Source organism: Triturus cristatus, chromosome 9, assembly GCF_964204655.1.
Source record: "Triturus cristatus chromosome 9, aTriCri1.1, whole genome shotgun sequence".
Lineage (NCBI taxonomy): Eukaryota > Metazoa > Chordata > Amphibia > Caudata > Salamandridae > Triturus > Triturus cristatus.
In genome coordinates, this window is record NC_140592.1 from 362637758 (window position 1) to 362655595 (window position 17838).

A 17838-nucleotide genomic window follows, 5' to 3' on the forward strand; every position below is an offset into this window, starting at 1 on the left:
CACAGAAGAGAGTTTACGGATGCATATTCTTTAAAGTTCTTTTAAAGTATTCTGAATGTTGTGAAGCAGATTAGCAGATACGTATGTCCATTTACTTTGAGGCAAATGAAATAAAATTGGGTCACTCACGGACACGGACGGTGCATGCAGCACCACCAGCAGCTGCATTTTATGCAGATAGTTGTGCTGCTTGTTTGCTCGGTCACGCCTCAGGGTCCAAATCGGCCCCTGCAACAAAACCTGCCCCCTGTCACAAAACCGGCCCCCACCCCATCCTGCCTACCGGGGGATTGCCCGGTGCAAGGAATTACCCGTCCGGCCCTGTCCACCAGCCCAAGACACCACACACCCTGCATACTTTCATTTGCTAGGAGTGCCATCTAAGATTAATTCATCTGATGTCATCAGTGTGGCCTCTCCGAATTCCTTCAACTACTGCGTCTTCACCTTCCAGTTCTGAGCCTGTTTCTTTTGCTTGGTCAATGACCCAGCCTTCTGATGCGATTGTTCCTCTGCCGTCTTGGATTATTCTTCTCTAGGCTGCTTCAAGGATGTGATGGGATCTGTGACTGGTTCTTGTCATCTGTGTTGCTTTTACTTGTACAAGGCCTCTATGGTGCAGGTCATGGTGATACTTTGTGCTGTGCAACCCAGGTCTCTGTCCATGGCCCTGCTTCTACTGGGTTTATGAAAAACCCTGTCTATTTTCATCAGTGATTTGTAGCTTTGCAGGAAAAAGGAGCATGTATTTCAGGCCAAGCATTCTGAGTGTCCGCTTAACCTTGAGGAATGGATTTCTTAGTTGCTGAACCAATATGGTGTAACCTGGGAAGAACAGCACTTTAGTGTACTTTACTGCTTATGGACTGTTTCACTGCGTTATGTGCAGTATGTTATCGGCATTCATCCATCAGTCGAGGTGATGATATGAGTCTTGGTGATCATGTTGGTACCTTTTGAGTTCTTTCTATCATGAAAAATGTAGATAGTTCTTTGGCTGTTCAGCTGTTTGACAATCCATTCTTCTAGAAGGAGTTCCATGTTGTGCTCTTCTTATTTTTCCAGGGAGATTCACTTTCCTTGCGTTATGCCTTCTTGAATGTCCCGTGGAGTATTCTGCGCTGTACTGAGTTTTATTTTGGCCTCTAGTTCAGATTCTTGTTTCTGGAGGTCTAGCATTGTAGGGCATATGATGGCTATTGTTGACTTCACGATAATAAATCTGTCCGAGATCTTGCGCTTATTCACTCTGAGAAAATTCAAGTCAATTGACACTCAATTTATCTTGGCTTCCAAGGCCTCTCTAGACTCCACTATGACTGCCAGTGGCTGGTTCATCCACATTACTTCCTCACTCCATGTTTACTGGGATTATTGGGCCTGCCCTGCTTGGACCACAGCTTGGTGTTCTTTGGTTTACACATTTTATTATTGCTTAACCCTCTTGTGCAGTGTGATTGATTGAGAGTTGTCCGGTTTCCTACTGGCCAGTGTGACATTTAACTAGCCCCAACACTGTACCTCCACCCCTGGCCACCTCCGAGCCACCTTGAACATGTCCCTGAGTTCCTTCAGCTTTATTCAGGTGTTATATTGCTTTTTTTAGCAAGTATGCAACTTCACAACACCGGTGTCCATTTTTGGAGAGTCACTCTCATAATATGTATTCTGTTATTCTGGTCCACTACGGTGTAGGCATGGCTCCATGGACTGCCGTTTTCTAGATCCATTATATTAAGTGGGTGGTGCTACCTGCTTTGCCCAGTTTCTGAGATATGTTGATTCAGTGACCATGTAGAGCTATTTCTTGCTTTATCGCTGACCTGTTGGCTGTAGTTCTTTGCCCTTCTTGCTCCCTTGCCTTTAAATGGCGACTTTGCACCTACTTCATTTCATTGCAATCTCTCCACTAGCACAACACAAACTATTCCTATTTCAATGGCCACTTGCAGATGCCCAGTTTGCATTGCATTTGTTGTGTAATGCTGCCCATATTTTATCATACATTTCAGTCTGCTGTACTCTTGTTCCCCTTCTGGGGCCCAGAGGAGTGCTTTCTTCATCAGCTTCTCATTACTTGTATTATGTAACCCGCGCTACCGCCTCTGATGTATTAATAGCCATGTCACTAACTCCACTCCAGCTGCGGACATAAGTTAGCTCAGTCTGAATTTCCACATCCTAAATTCCACTCCTCCTGGATGCCAGAGTGCTGTCATGTTAGGTCTGCTGCACCAGGCGACTCACCCGATGTGTCATATAGCGGTCTTGGTTTTCCACATGCTTCTCACGACTGATACTGGATTGTGAAACAGCTGCATTGTCATGGATGAGTGTGTGTTGCTCTTCGTGGGGCAGCCTGTGCTGTTCCTCAGAACCACTCCACTGCCCTGATCTCTCTGCTGTCCAGCAACTCAGGATGTGAACCACTCCATTAATTCAGCTCTGCCACTCTCCTGTGGACCACATTCTCTCCTGGCATTATTCAAGCTGGTGGCTCCACCTGGCCCGCTGTTCCAAACTCTGTGGTCCGATGACTCCGGACACAGACTGCTCTCTCACATCAACTCTTCCACCACCCCGCGGGCCACACTCTTCCAGCACCATCCAAGATTGTGCCTCTGCTGGGTGTGTGCTCATGTCTGGGGCCTTTTACCTCCAGCCCTCTGTGGGATAGCTCAGTCAAATCAGTGGTGCCTGGGCGTTATCTCGAATGCGATGCTGCCAAACAATGGTTCTGTGCCGCCAGTAGGTATAGGATGCAGCCGGATTACTTGGTGACTGCTGGAGCCTCAGCGATGCACGTCTAGTCGGCCATGTTGTCTTTCTCACACACCCCCTAGGCAGCTCTACAGATATTACCACTTCCAGTAGAGAGCTTACTACTAAAAGTACCTCTACTGTCACTGTTTCCCTTATTATGCTTTCACCATTTCAGCTGATACATTTAAGGTCTTAAAATAGCATTATTGTTAATGCTGCAACTCTGGAACTGTTGCCAGCAGTGCTACTGCTGTTACTTTTAATGCTGCTGTTACTCCAAGTACTACTACCTGCCCTACTCGTACTGTTAATGTTGATAGTGCTACTACTACAAATACTAGTGATGACACTCTCACTACCCTTAGTGCTAAAGTCTCAATAAAACACTTTAGTTAATAATGAGGATCTTGTTTTAAAGTCTGGTTCAGATTCAGATTCCAGAGGGAGCTCAATCCTGCGGTGAATCGTGCCGTGGAATTTCCTGCACCATACAGGAAAGATATTAGACCAGTGGATTCTCCACTGGACTTTGCATTTCCCCACAAATTGTGAGATTTCCCATTACAACTAACTCTAAATCGTGCCCTGGGTTTTCTGCAGTTTTTGGTGACTTTTTAAATGTATTCTCTTTACGTTAATCCTCTGTATACTTCTTTGGGTTTAGGGTCAAGTCCTCTGGTAAATGATTCTAACAGAGGCAAAAGTGGGCAAGATTACCTTATGTATAACTTTCTGTAACTGGAGGGCAGGTAGGTATTTGAGCTTTTTTGATGGGAAGAAGAGAGCTGCAAATGTTTATTGTTCTTCATTGCTTCTATAATCTTTCCCTCCTCGACGAATGCCTCTTGCTGCTTTGGTGGCCAGGGGAGGCTCAGAAATAGGTGGAATACTTAAGCAAAACCCAAAACAGAGACTGAACACGAGAAAGATGAAAATGTGATTTCGATGGGTACATCTGCCAAAATGCAAAACTATAACAATAAGTAACAATTTGTTTTTATTAAAACAATAAAATGGTACAATTAGAGCACCACTTTAGGCTTATCTGCTTAATCATTGTTTAATTAATGCTGGAGTCTAGGATTAGTCATTCAGAATTCACTTTGTGTGTGTTTGAGGCAGTTTCATTGATGCAGACTTACAAATTGTGTAATGCTTAGCTGCTATGATGTTTCAAACACATCCATGACTGGCTGAAGTCCAATAAACACACACCTCGTATCTACTAAAAATTGGAATGGTGAAAATGTAACAACCTGAAAATGTCTGCAGATTACATTTTTCAATATGTACTTCTTATCCACAGGTGGTGCACCAAGTGGCAAACTATTGACCTCTATAATGAAGGGTATTCAAAGAAGTATCTGGATGAAAAGCAACCAGAAATCCTCATCTCTGATTGGTAAGGCATAATGCACACACCACACTTCTTCACAATGCAGCAGCCAATTATGTTGTTATGGCTGCAAAAAGACTCAAGTAATCCAGTGACACTGTCCTAGAGATCTCCTATCAGTGCTCACAGGTTATTTTTTGCTTGTGGTCGACTCTCGGTAACCAATCAGCATTTTGCTCATTGGTCTGCTATCCCTTTCCCCAAAACATTGTATCGTAACAGATGTAGGGGCTTATTCAAAGGTAGCCGACCAGCCCCAACATGGTCAGCAGAGATCTTGGCCTCCTGTCCTGGCAAAGAAATGCACGCCTTATCTAGAGAGACGTGTTTGGCAAGGATTTCTGTGATGGCAGCTCATCTGGCAATGCAGGGAATGTACTTTCTTCACTGAAGAATGCTGAGTGTCAGTCAATAAAAAATGCCTATATTTAGTATTTCACAACCATAAAGCACACAAATAATTTAAAAACAGTCAAATTTAAAAGAATGATATTTCCAAAAGTGTAATTAATTGTTAACATTTTCAAACTTTTTATAAAGTTTTCAGTCCTGTATCTACCTCGTTTATTAATTTCATGTCCGCTTTTAGGAGAAGGTAGTCTATCAATGTGAAGAACTTTACCCCACGGCAATTTAAAATGTTTGAGCCCCCCCCATCCAGCATGTTACAGCCTGCCTGCAGTTGTGGATGTTTAATTCATTGAAGATCAGTTTTAAGAACTTCCTTCTTTCGTCTTTTACTGTGGGGCAGACGCACATCAGGTGGCATATCGATTCTATGTGGTATTTCGTCTTGATGTTTGCCTTTCCAGGTTGGTAACAAGTCCTTTGAGTTATGATCTCCTAGTCCGTACAGCATAAACCTCTTTTTTAATGTAAGTCGAAAATGTGCTGCTACATAAGCTTGTGGTTTGGGCTTTGTATATGAATTTATTACTGACCAGGCATGTCGACGTTTAATCAATCTTGTTTTGTCTTCCAAAAAAGACAGTTTCCTTGCAGTGGCATTACACACTCTAGTGATTGCTGTTCTTTCCATCTTACTGTCCCAAACCTCTTGAATGCCTAATGCTTTCAGAGCTGCACTCGGGTATTCACCACATGAATGCTGAGTGGTCCACTATATGTTTTCGGCCCGCGCGACATTCTTTTGTACTTTTCAGCCCCCCCCCCCCCCCAAAGCGGGCTCTGTTGCCTGTAAAACGAACGAAAAATGTCACTGACATGCATAGGTTTTCTAGTTGCATGTCAGGGACATTTTCACAATACCCTTAAACGGTCTGCCATCCCTTGCATGGTCGTCCTGCAAAACAAAAACCAATGATGCTAGTCCCACCCTTATCAGGATGACCCTATTGTCAGTGTGACCTGCTGGCTTGGCGGTGGATGGGCCGCCTAGTCAAGAGTTTCCACTGGCAATCCAGCCAAGGCTGTGTCACAGGAGGACCTGTGGTTCACCCTTTTTAAAATGAGGCAGGGGAGCCATCAGTTTAGAGGGTAGTCGCACCATAAATTCATGGCTGTGTTCCCATCCAATTTAACCCAAAATGAGCCTCACAGTCTTGAGGTGTCTTTTGGATCCAGGCCACACCTAATCACCATGTCCTGTAACCTACAGACTGCCACATCATGCTCTGCTAATCACTCTGTCCTACACTCCAGGGATGACTCTTACCTTTGTGTACAGTGGCAGAGGACAACTCGTAGAGACTGTCAAGACCACAGAGATGTGTAAACCAGTGTATTCTTTGCATGCAGCTTCTCAAGAGGTGTAGGAAGTCTGTTCTTTTGCCATCTGTTGCGCTTTAACCAGAAATTAGTGGTATGGTGATGTTTAGGGCAGTGCGATGCCTTTTGATGTGCTCCAGTGGGAATTGAATAATTTCTTTACATCCCACTTTGGCCTTGAGACACTGTCCTTAATTCTATTGTTTTTGACCCCTGCTGTAGTAAAGAGATTGCATATCAACTAACCTTTTGACTCTTATTCACTTTCAGTTCCAAGTTCAACAGTGCTATGATCCTGAAAAGTGTTTTTCAACATTGCTAGATTGGCAATTACTTAGCCTGGGTGGTGAACTCTGCTCCGTTTACAGAGTTTCCCACACGCCGTGCTCTGCCGAGTATGCAGAGTTCCAAAAAACTCCACTCCTGCTCTCGCTTGCCAGCTTTAAGTTGGCGAGCCAGGAAAATCCAACACTAGATCACCTCCCAGCGAGGTTTCTCATCGCAGGTGGTCGCGGATGGCCACAACTGCTTGTGTTGTGAAATCATCAGTTCGCGTTGAGGAAGTTGCCGCTTGAGTAGAAAATTTACTTGAGCCGCAGAAAGAAGCAGCACCCTCTTGTGCTGCACATGGTGCAGTTCGCACTGATATTCCAGTGCGGGATAAACACCTGGAGCTAAAAATAAGTGTGAACTGCATGACCTAACACACTCTGCCACTTGCAGAACTCTGCCTAGGCCTAGCAATTACTAAATGATTGATCTGGCCACAAAAAGTGATCCCATCACATTTTATGCTACCCCTCTGCAGCCTCTTTTTTTTTTTTTAAACAGACTTTTATTGAGTTTCACAGGATAACATATCCACAAGAGTGGTCCATTACCATAATGTAACACAATCAAAAGACCCCCCCCCTCTCCCCGTCATATCTCCCCCAACAGCACCCCCCACCCCAACCTCCCTCCCAAGCATGTCGCCAGTATCTAATGTAGTCAAGTGGACACTGAAGCCTCTTGCGCCGCCTGACAGATTCCCCTCCCACAGGGCACAACAGCGAGTATAGCAAGAGGCCAGGAGGAAGCTGCTTATCCCGGGCCCAGAGTCCTCCCTTCGCCTCGTACTCCCAGGAACATGGAGAAATTCTCAGAGGTCCCCTGCCACATCCCCCTCCCCAGGCTCCCCCTCTCCGTCCTCAACCGGCTGTTTGAACAGTTCCAGGAGTGCCACCCATGCCCGGGCCATTTCTTGCGATTTCTCACTTCCATTCCGCCGAGCCATGCACAGCCTATAGTTCCCCTCGCTTCCCGCCCCCTTCACCATCTCCCTATTCCAACACAAGAGATTAGGCCCTTGCCTCGCCTTCCAATGGGAAGTAAGTTCCCGTTTGGCCAGGACCAGCCCCAGGTCAATGAACCGGCTGGTGACCTTAGTCTTAGCAGTGTGCGGGAACCAATGCAACAAGCAGACCCCCGGTACCACCTCCAGTTCCCTCTCAGTCACAACCCGCAGTGCAGTCATCACCTCCCGCCAAAAGTCTCCAAACCGTGGACAGTCCCAGAACATGTGGAGGAAGTTCGCCCCATCTTGGTCACAACGGGGGCAAGCATCCGACCCCCCAAAATACTCAGCTATTTTACTAGGCGTGAGGTATGCCCTATGAAAGACATAGAACTGGATGAGTTGGAACCGCGCATTTCGGGAACATTTCCATGGGCGCTCCATGATTTCGTCCCAGGCTTTTTCCGCAATGGGTTCCCCCAGATCCGCCTCCCACTTGAGTCGCAGTGCAGTCAGGGGTCGATGCATATCACAGGTAATCCGCCAATAGAGACAGGTCACCGCCTTAAAAGTCCCCGCCGCCATCACTACATACTGACAGGCAAGGGATGTGGTCGGCTCCACCAGTCCCTGTCGCCAGTGTTTCCTGATAGCCGCAGTCAAAGCTGTATGCAAGAGGAAGTCCCCCCGCGGGAGATCGTGCCGCTCCCTGAGGTCATCAAAAGGGAGAAGATTACCATCCTCATAGAGGTCACCCAGTGCCATAACTCCCGCCTCTTCTCAGGCCGACAACCGGCTCCAATCGCCCCCGTGAGGCAACGCCCCACACATCCTCAAGGGGATCTCAGGTGCATGGGGAACCGGAATATGCGTCCTCCTAGCTAAGCGCGCCCAGCATTGTCGCACCGCCCTCAAATCCGATGGCCTCGAAGCATCTCTCATCGGGACTCGGAGCAGCACACAAGACAAATGGTGCTAGCTCGGATTCGACCCTCCCCGGTCCTCCGGGCGCCGGATGTGCCGCGCCACCCACTTCGTGAACCACTGGAGCTGCGCAGCATGGTAGTAGGCCTCCAGGTCTGGCAGCGCAAGCCCCTCCTCTCCCCTGGGCTTCTGTAGAGTAAGTAACGCTACTCTCCGTCTCCCAGCGCCCCAGATGAATCCCGTAATCAAAGTGTTCAGTTGTGCGAAGAGTTTACCCGGGATCCAAACTGTGAGGGTCCCAAAGTAATAAAGAAACCTGGGCAATATGACCATTTTCACCAGAGCGACCCTGCCGGCCACTGACAATGGGAGAGTCCCCCAAAAGTCAAAACAGGTTCTCGCCCCGTGCACTGCTCGCCCCACATTGCCCTCCAATAGATCAGCGGGAGCATGATAAATCTGAGTCCCCAAGTAGGACAGACACCGAGGCTCCCACGGGACATCCCCCGGGCGAACCACCCCGTCCGGCTCGGTAGAGAACAGACATGACTTGGTCCAGTTCACCCGAAGACCCGCCACCCTCCCCAAGGTCTCCAGCAGGCTCCGTGCCCCCTGTAGGGCCTCCCCAGCATCCGGCAAGAAAATGAGGTCGTCCGCATACAATGCTATGTGTTGCACTCGTCCCTCTACTAAGAGCCCCGGAAAATACCGTCCTGATCTGGCATGCGCAGCCTTGGGCTCCAGTGCCAGCGCAAACAATAGAGGGGACAACGGGCACCCCTGCCTCGTCCCCCGAGCGACCACGCAGGCAGCAGAAATCAAACCCCCGTCCTCACCCTAGCAGTGGAAGCTCTGTAGAGAAGCGCCGTCCACTGAACGAACCTCTCCCCCAGCCCAAATGCCCGCAATACCTCAAAAAGGTAAGGCCACTCCAGGCTATCAAAGGCCTTTTCAATGTCGACCGCGAAAATGCAGGCCTCCGCCTTGTCATAGGAGTCGGACCCCAAGATCCGCAGCAGTCTGCGAACATTCATCGCAGTTGTACGGGAGGGAATGAACCCAGCTTGGTCCTCATGGATCAGTGTCAGCATATGGGGCATCAATCGACTAGCCAGGATGCGACTCAAGATCTTGTAGTCCAGATTGAGCATCGCCAGGGGTCTATACGAGGAACGATCCCACGCAGGTTTACCCGGCTTAAGAAGGGGGAGTATAAGGGCTTCTCGCGTGGTGGCAGGGAGGGCCTCCTCTCGGCGCGCCGTATTATAAAGCGCCACCAAGCAGGGAACTAAAACATCTGTGTAAGCTGCATAGAATTCAACGGGGAGCCCATCAGTGCCCGGGGTCTTATTCCTGGCCATGTGCTTTATGGCACTACGTACCTCACCCGCTTCAATGTCCCGACCCAGAACCTCAGCGGCCGTGAGCTGCGGGAGCCCTGCCCCCGGCACAAACTCCTCATCCCCCGGGCACCCAGGACCCACTCTGCTCCGGTACAGGCCAGCGTAATACTGTAAGAAGTGATCATTAATGTGCTTTTGGGAACAAAACACCTCAGCACCCTGCCCCCGCAGTTCGACTATCGGGGTCCCCCTGCGTGCCGGGTTGGCCAGCCAGGCTAACAATGTCCCCACCTTATCTCGTTCCACATGTGCCTTATCTATGTAGGCCTTATAGTCATAGCAGCGCAATCTCTCGATTTGAACTGCCGATGCCTCTCGAGCCTCAAGCAGCCCCGCCTGCCTGTCTGGGCGCTCATGACACTCTTTCTCCAGCTCGCGCACCTGCCGTTCTGCCCTCTGAATGTCCTGCAGCAACACTCTGCGCACTCCCACCACCTCGCCGATACAGCGCCCTCAAACTACAGACTTAAAGGCGTCCCATTCCACCACCAGGGATGACGCCGTATTGGCGTTGAGTCGAAAATAATCCTCAATGGCCGACCCAATGTTAGCGCGAAATACTGGGTCCTCTAACGTGTCGGGCCGAAGCCGCCACGTAGGAATGGCAGGGCGATCCCTCATCCAGTGTAGCACTGTCAGCAGTGGATTATGGTCAGATGATGTCCTGGCCAGGTACTCACTGTGTATCAACGCCCCATGAACATCTGGAGAACTAAGGCTAGATTCCAAACGAACATGGAGGGCATGCAATGCCGAGAAATAAGAATAATCCCTCTCGCCCGGATGGTGCGCCCTCCAGGTGTCAGTCAGCCCCCACTGTCGCTGCCAATCTTGCCTCACCATAGCCAGTCGGTGCACAGGGGAATCAGCAAGAGGGGGATGAGAGCGATTCAGGGAAACATCCGCAATGCAATTAAAGTCGCCCCCCAGGAGCACCGAACCAGTCAGCAAGGGGGCCAATGTCCCAGACAAGTGCTCAAAAAAGGAAGCCTGATCCGTATTTGGTGCATAAATACTCCCTAGAACAATGTCCCTGCCATCCAGTCTCCCCTTCACCATAACAAATCTACCATCCGGGTCAATTACCTTTCCAGTACTTTGAAACGGCACCCCCGCCCGAACCCAGACCAGCACACCTCTTGCATATGCTGAATACGTGGTACAGAACACCTGTCCCCGCCACCTCCGCTGCAATGCCAGCGCTTCTTGCTTGTTCAGGTGTGTTTCCTGTAGCAGTGCTATCTGCACCCCACGCCGACGAAGATAAGCATGGATCTTGTGGCGGCGAGTCATACTGTGCATCCCCCTAATGTTCCAAGACAAACACTTAATACCTACGGCGGTATCCATGGCATGGTAAAAATAATACTGTCCATCCTATCTCCCCCTGCGACATGCTTGGTCCCACCCTCTCCTCCCCCTGCCCCAACACCCCAACTCCCCCAACTCCCACACCCCAGGATAGGTTCCCCAAAACTAGCCCCCATCCAAACTAAAAGAACCATCAACCTTGCCAGCATGGAGAGTGAGACATGCGCCGACCCAAAAGAGGACCCAGAGCCCCCCGCCAGCCCTTCCCCACCATATGTGACAGGATCAGCAACAGCCCTTTGGAGGCCCCAATAAGGTCATTCAAAGAGGCCAAGTCCCCTGTGTTCGCTAGGGAAAATCCCCTCCACCCGCCAAACCTGAGCTGCAGTACAAGGACATCCATCCCCGCCATCCGACCCCAGCTCAGCCAAACAAGTCCACCGTCTGCGGGGTTATCACCGGAAGTTCAATCTCGGAATCCCCACTCGTGCTGCCATCCGGAGAGGGCTCTCCCTCACTCGGCCAGGAGAAGCAGAAGCCGGGCCGGTGCCACCCCGACTGATCGCCACCACTGCCCGCACAGCACTATCCCGTTCACGGCGGTGGTCTGGCAATGGAGGAGCCCTCGATGGACTCACAATGTCAGGAGATCGTCTCTCCGCAGCGCTTTCCGGCGACCTCCGATCCAGTCCCGTCTGTCTAGTTTCCAGCCAGCGCCACGCATCCTGTGGGGTGGTGAAGAAGAGAGTGCGAGGGCCATCCACCACTCTCAGCTGCGCCGGGAAGAGCATCGCATATGGAATGCGTACCTGCCGCAGTTTCCGCTTGAGAGCTACAAAGGAGGTACGCTGTTTCTGAACCTCCCGTGTGTAATCCGGGAAAAGCATCACCCTAGAGTTGTCGATTTGTAGTCGCTGTTTCTCTCGAGCTTGCTGCAGAAGGTGGTCTCTGTCTCTGTAGTGCAGCAATCTCACCACCATCGGTCTCGGGGGCGCTCCCGGCTTGGGAGGCCGCGCCTGTACCCTGTGAGCCCTTTCAAGGGCAAAAAACGGGGACAACCCCTCCGGGGCCACCTCCGATCGAAGCCAGTCCTCCAAGTACCGAACTGCGTCAACTCCCTCCGCTCGCTCTGGAACTCCCACTATCCGGAGGTTATTCCTTCGAGAGCGCCCTTCGCTGTCCACTGCGCGCAACTCCAGTGTCCGCACCCTGTGCTCCATCTGCGTCAAGGACTGTTGCAAGGCAGTCACACTATCCGGCACCTCCTCCAGCGTCTTCTCGGTCGCTTTCACCCGCTCTTTCAGTTTCCTGTGATCGTCTTTCAGCAACACCAGGTCCACTCCAATAGTGTCTATCTTTGTTTCAAGGGCCTCCCGAGAAGCCGTGATGGCCTGCACAATATCCACCAAGGACGGGCCGCTCGGAGTCTCCACACCGGGGGTGCGTGTCACAACCTCCTCATCCTCCGACCGATGCTCCCCCTCTGCGTCCTGGAGGGCCGTGACCCCTCCTCCTCGACATTCTCCCCATCCTAGGCGCTCATCCAGGGCCCCAGCAGCCACCACCAGCCTCAAGTCACCGTCCACCCCAGCAGCGCTGGAGCAATGCAGCCAATCCGATCAGCAAGCCAGTTACAGTAGGTCAATCTCCGGACAGCGCTCGGTCAGGCCGGGCAGCTATACCGGCGTCTAGTAATCCAGGTGAGTTCAGGCACCGGCTCCCGCACCCCCGCTGTCAGAATTAGGAGGACGAGAGGGGCCAGCACCCCGCCACCAACCGGACGCCGGGGTCACCCAGCCACCGTGCTGTAGTGCAGAAAGGTGCCGCCAAAATCCAGCCACCCACGGGCAGGGTCTCAGAGCCCCCAGTCCATCCAAGTATCTCCTGCCCACCGGTGGCGAACACGGGGCAACCCGGGCAGGACCCTCCGCTAGTCCTCTAGCGTCCGCCTTCACCTCCGGAACTGGCAGCCCCTGCGCGGGGGCCACGCTCCTGCACCGGCCAGTCAAGGGGCGGTCACCCGAGGGGGCAGCAACGCACCAACCCAACTCGTAGCCGCTCCGGAGGGCTCACAGCCGATCCGCACCTCCCTCGACAGGCACCAGCTGCACCGGGGGCACCAGGCCGCGTAGTCGCTCACCCCAACGGCTACCTCTGCTCCATGGTGACCACCCAACAGCCTCGCTCTGCCTCAGTTAAATCCCAGCATCATTCCGGGCCCCCAGCAGGAGGCAAGGAGCGGCTCCACTCTGCCGTCCATGCAGGAGCCCTGTATCGCCCGCCACTCCGCTCTGCAGGCCGCTCCTCAGCGTCCACCCCGAGCCGCCATCTTGAGGTCAGGCAGCAGTAGCGGTCAGCCTCAGCCCTCCATTCAGCCCACTCTCCGCGGACACCTCGCTCACCAGCCACCGCTGCAGGGCAAGCTCCAGGGTTCTCCGCCACTCTACCAGGTGATGCGCCGCTTCCAGTCCTCAGCAGGGAACCGCATTCTCATCGGCGGGTCGCGGCCGCCATCTTGAGCCGCTTCAGGCAGAAACGCGGCGTGGAGGAAAGACTGACCCCACTCCTTCACCGGGACACCTCCGCCGTCGCAGGAGCGCTCTCCCGTTCCCCAGGTATGTCCAGTTAGGTTAGGGGAGTAGGGGCCCCCCGTAATGACTCCGGATCTAATCGGGCAGAGGGAGGCCGCGGAGGAGCTCCGGAGTCCCCGTCCGTCTACATCGGCGTAAGGCCACGCCCCCTACCCATCTGCAGCCTCTTCTTGCAGTTTGGAAACTGTTTGCTAATATTGCATACTTCTTGTTTAGTTCTTCATGTGACTCAGCAATAAAATTGAGGAACACTTGCAGAAGTGTTCCCTATGTTTAGTCTTCTTTAACTCAATAATTGTACTTCATACAACATCTCATCTGCTGAGTTATTTAATGCCTGTTTCTATCCTTTTGTAGATGGGGTGGTTGAACATTGAAATTCTGAGTGGGGATTGAGAACTCTTAAATTTTTGATTCCTTTCGTTTCTTTAGCTTTGTCAAAATGATATACAATTACCTCAAGAGACCATGCAGTACATTAGAGATTGCAACGTAAGATATTGTCACTGTAGCAAAATTAAAGAATTCTAATTCAGTATACTACATTTTCATAATCGAGAATTCCAAAATGTGTAAACTCCTCCCCAGAGTGTATCTAAAGTTTTTTTTGTCAGACTTCCTAGAACACGTCATAATAATTTGCTATACACTATGACTGCTTCTTCTACAGTACTTGTCCCAGCTTTCGACTAGATCGACTATTTGACTCACTGTGAACTAATTGTACGTGATGTGGGACAGCTCTGGTGGAGTTTGGACTTCCAGGATTTAGGATTTAGGAATACCTCCCATAGAGTTAACTCAGAGGAAAGTGTGTTTCCGCACCAATATCATTACTTGTTTTCAGATGTAGATTTCACCTTTTTTTAACAGGTGAAATGTTCTTGTGAAAATAAACCAAAATTGAATTTTTACAGCAACACTTGCAAATCAGTTACAGGCCAAATTGGAAATTTGTGGTCCCTCTGTGAGAGGGCCCAACATTTCTGCTGGAACATAATATGCTTATTGCCCTATAATCAAATTGTGCACAAAGGACATAGGTCATACCAGTATGTACAGAACTAAATGGCACCACCCTTTTTGAACGATGAAACATAAACTGACGGTTGATTAGAAACAGATTTGTGTGTATCTTTTTATAATCAAGTAGCATTTAACACATCTTCCAACAAAATTTAATTTGACTGTGGTGTGATTTAGAAATATTTCTGAGATACAGAAAAAGTGTTATTGATCATGCTAGAGTTTAAAACATGACTAATAGTGTCCTGAAAGCAAGGGTGTTAAATATATCAGTAACTGCAACGTTCTTGAAGATAAAAGGCAGATGGCATACTTTAGTCTTGTTTTGTGAGGTTTAAAAAAATGAACCTCAATCAACTAATTAAATTGACCGTCTTACTTAAAAGACTGCAGCCAGAAGCACTTTCATATACAACAAAGAGATGTTAGGACAACTGAACTGAATAATTTTCATTATGAGAATCTGTGAAAAAAGTAAGTATTCATTCAATATATTCCTGCAAGCACGATTTACTACAGACAAAATTGATAGGGCTTCTTATCCTGTCATAGATTTAGGGATATTTTGAATTGTGTTACTAAGAATTTACAGGGTTAATTTAAGTTAAAAACGAAGGGGCGTATTATCAAGCACGGCATTAAAATAATCACCGCTTTAGCGGCAGAAAACTGCTGCTAAAGCGGCGATAATGGGCTTGATAATATACCGTAGAGAATTCCCATAGAAGCCCATGTTGACACCAGAACATGGGCTTCTATGGGAATTCTCTAGGGCATATTGTCAAGCCCATTATCGCCGCTTTAGCAGCAGTTTTCTGCCGCTAAAGCGGCGATAATTTAAACGCCGTTTCTTGATAATATGTCCGAGTGTTTCATGAGGCATGATGATAGTTCCTATTTCGTCGGTGAGACACCTCAGGTAGCACACATGAACCAGCCCCTTGCCCTGTTTAACAGTGACCATGCTTTCTGGCTCAACTTGAACAGTTGAAGGACAAAGTGAGAAGGAGAGCAATAATAATCGGACATTAAGAGTTTATCTGCTTATCTAGGGATGAGATGGCAAGATCATCTTGAAGATCGCAACTCTAGAGTACACTCTAATACTACGTTTTACAGAAGGACACCTGTAGGAAATTTGGTTTATAGTTGAGGGGGCGAAGAACCTTTTAAAGCAACAATCACAAAAGTCAGGTTGAACACAAAAGTCACTAAATTAATCTGTGCCTAATCCTCTGGAAGCTTGGCACAAAAGAAGTCCGCCTTAATTTAGAGGCAATGTATAAAGTATTTATGCAGCACACAAACAGGAATAAAGTGAAAACACAACCGAAGAAAAATTCTACACCAATTTAGAAAAAGAAAGCACATTTTAATAAATTGATACCACAACATTAAAAAATAAGTTAAAAAATGTTAGGTAAGAATAGCACCTAAAAGTACAAAGCACCACTAGAGGTCATCTGGTTGTGTTAGACCCGGGTAAGTCACCAGTTCAGGAAAACCACAAAAGAGCACGGGCCGTGTACATGGACCAGGTTAGTCCTGCTGTAAAAGTTACTGTCACAAAGTCCAATTCAAAGAGTCCAGTTCATGGTGGAGAAGGCTACGTGGGAGCAGGGAGAGTGTCATGGATGGTCCTCCCTGTAGCACGAAGAGCAGGCTGGGAGTCGTGGACTGTGGTCGCTATAGCACAAAGGTTTGGTTGGATTTTACTGGTGGTCATTGATGGATCTTCATGTTGGCGTCACCACCATGGGTTGGTAATGCTTTAGTATGAAGTGCAGATCTCATGTTGCTTACGGTCATTGTAGTGTGGAGAATCGGGTTCACCGGAGCTTCGTGTTGGCAGTCATCGTAGAGTCTTGGCTTGAACAGGCCCGTTCATGGAAGCAAAGAGCCCAAAGCATCAGAATTTTGTCTTTCTTAGCAGAGGAGTGCCGTCTGATGCCAGCCAAGGGCCCAGGACCTGGGGAAGCACTACTCTGGTATCAGGGACCCACTCTAGAAGAGGGAGGCAGGTCAAGTTTCAGCAGGTCAGCTGGGCAGTTTCAGGGACCATTGGCACTTACTGTGTCCCTGTAGCTCTGGACTAGAAGTCAGTAAGCAGCCCTTGGAGTCACTCTGGTTGTCCTGTGTTCAAGGAACAGGTCAAAGCTTCACTCTGCAGGCAGCAGGGCAGGTATTCAGGCAGCATGGCAGTCCTTCTGAGTCTTCCACAGGTCCAGAAGTGATCTGGTGCGTGGTTCAAGAGGTCCAATATTTATACCTCTGTGCCAGCCTTTGAAGTGGGCGACACCTTGTACTATCCACACATTTGGTTCTGGAAAGTTCCTACCTTCCTCTGCCAAGGCTCTAGGCAGTCTGTGCTGACAAAAGACTGGTGTCAACTTTCTTTGTGTGTGCTGGAGACAGCCCTTTGAAATGTAAGTAGGGCAGGGAACAGTCTTGCACCAACCATCCTAGCAGGATGGCCCATCCTGCAAACACTTAGCCCCCTTATGTTTCACTGTCTGGGAGGAATACATAAAGGTCAACTACCCACAGTTATGAGACCCAGTAGACAGGCAGCAGGTACCAAACGGTCAGGACAAGAAAAGGCCAACTTTCTAAAAGTGGCATTTTCAGAATTGTGACTTGAATTCTGACTTTACTATTAAAAAGGGTTTAAAAGTAGAATTAGTTTGAGAGTAAACATAATTTTCCTATCTGCTCCCAAGCATACGTTACAACTTATTAGGTGTAATAAGGTAATCCAATGTTATTCTAATGGAGCGATAGGCCTTGCAATAGTGAAGACCGACTTTAGGTGTTTCTCACTACCATGGCATGTAAAATGTAAACATAGATGTGCTCCTTAGGTCTCGCCTAGCAGCGCGCATGCGCTGCATAGGCAAAAAGACCTTTTGCAATCGATTCTGTTTTTCAGTCAAAAACATGCACGCATTGCATTGCTTTGAGTGCAACACGTGCACGTTTGGCGATTTGCTTGCGGGAGCGAGCTTTAACATATGGTTCCTGCTCGCTCCCACAAGGGAAACAGCCGCAGGCCCCCTCCTCTCTCCCCTCCCCCTGCTGCCTCTTTCAGCGCGAGGCACGCGCTGGTTCTTTTTGGGATCCATTTCACAGGGAAGCAACTAAATGAAAGAAGGTAAGAGATGTTGTGAACAGTTTCTTCGAATCACGGTTTTCAGTAAGTGAGGAGCGAGGGGCGCGCTGGTTGTTCCTTTGTGGTTGCTAGGATGAAGCGCAGTAGGGCATCCATCGTCGTGAATCAGTCCGCCACCGTGTTTCTTTAATTGCATTTGCATATCTATGCTAAAGTAGGCCATTTGTTTGCGGCCGCGTGGCCGTACTTGTTATGAACTGTCTTGAGGAGCTCTTTGTTCCTACGCATGCTGCTGTTTTATTTCCTTATTA

At 49.3% G+C, this 17838-nt stretch overlaps 1 protein-coding gene across 1 annotated transcript in view; it reads left to right on the forward strand.

The window, feature by feature from the left end:
* The window catches only part of LOC146797942 (F-box only protein 2-like), a 131701-nt gene that overhangs the window by 58566 nt on the left and 55297 nt on the right, over nucleotides 1–17838 (forward strand). The window contains exon 4 of the mRNA XM_085625151.1: nucleotides 4070–4165. Within this exon, the coding sequence (XP_085481277.1) occupies nucleotides 4070–4165 (96 nt within the window). The remainder of the gene's footprint in view (nucleotides 1–4069; nucleotides 4166–17838) is intronic.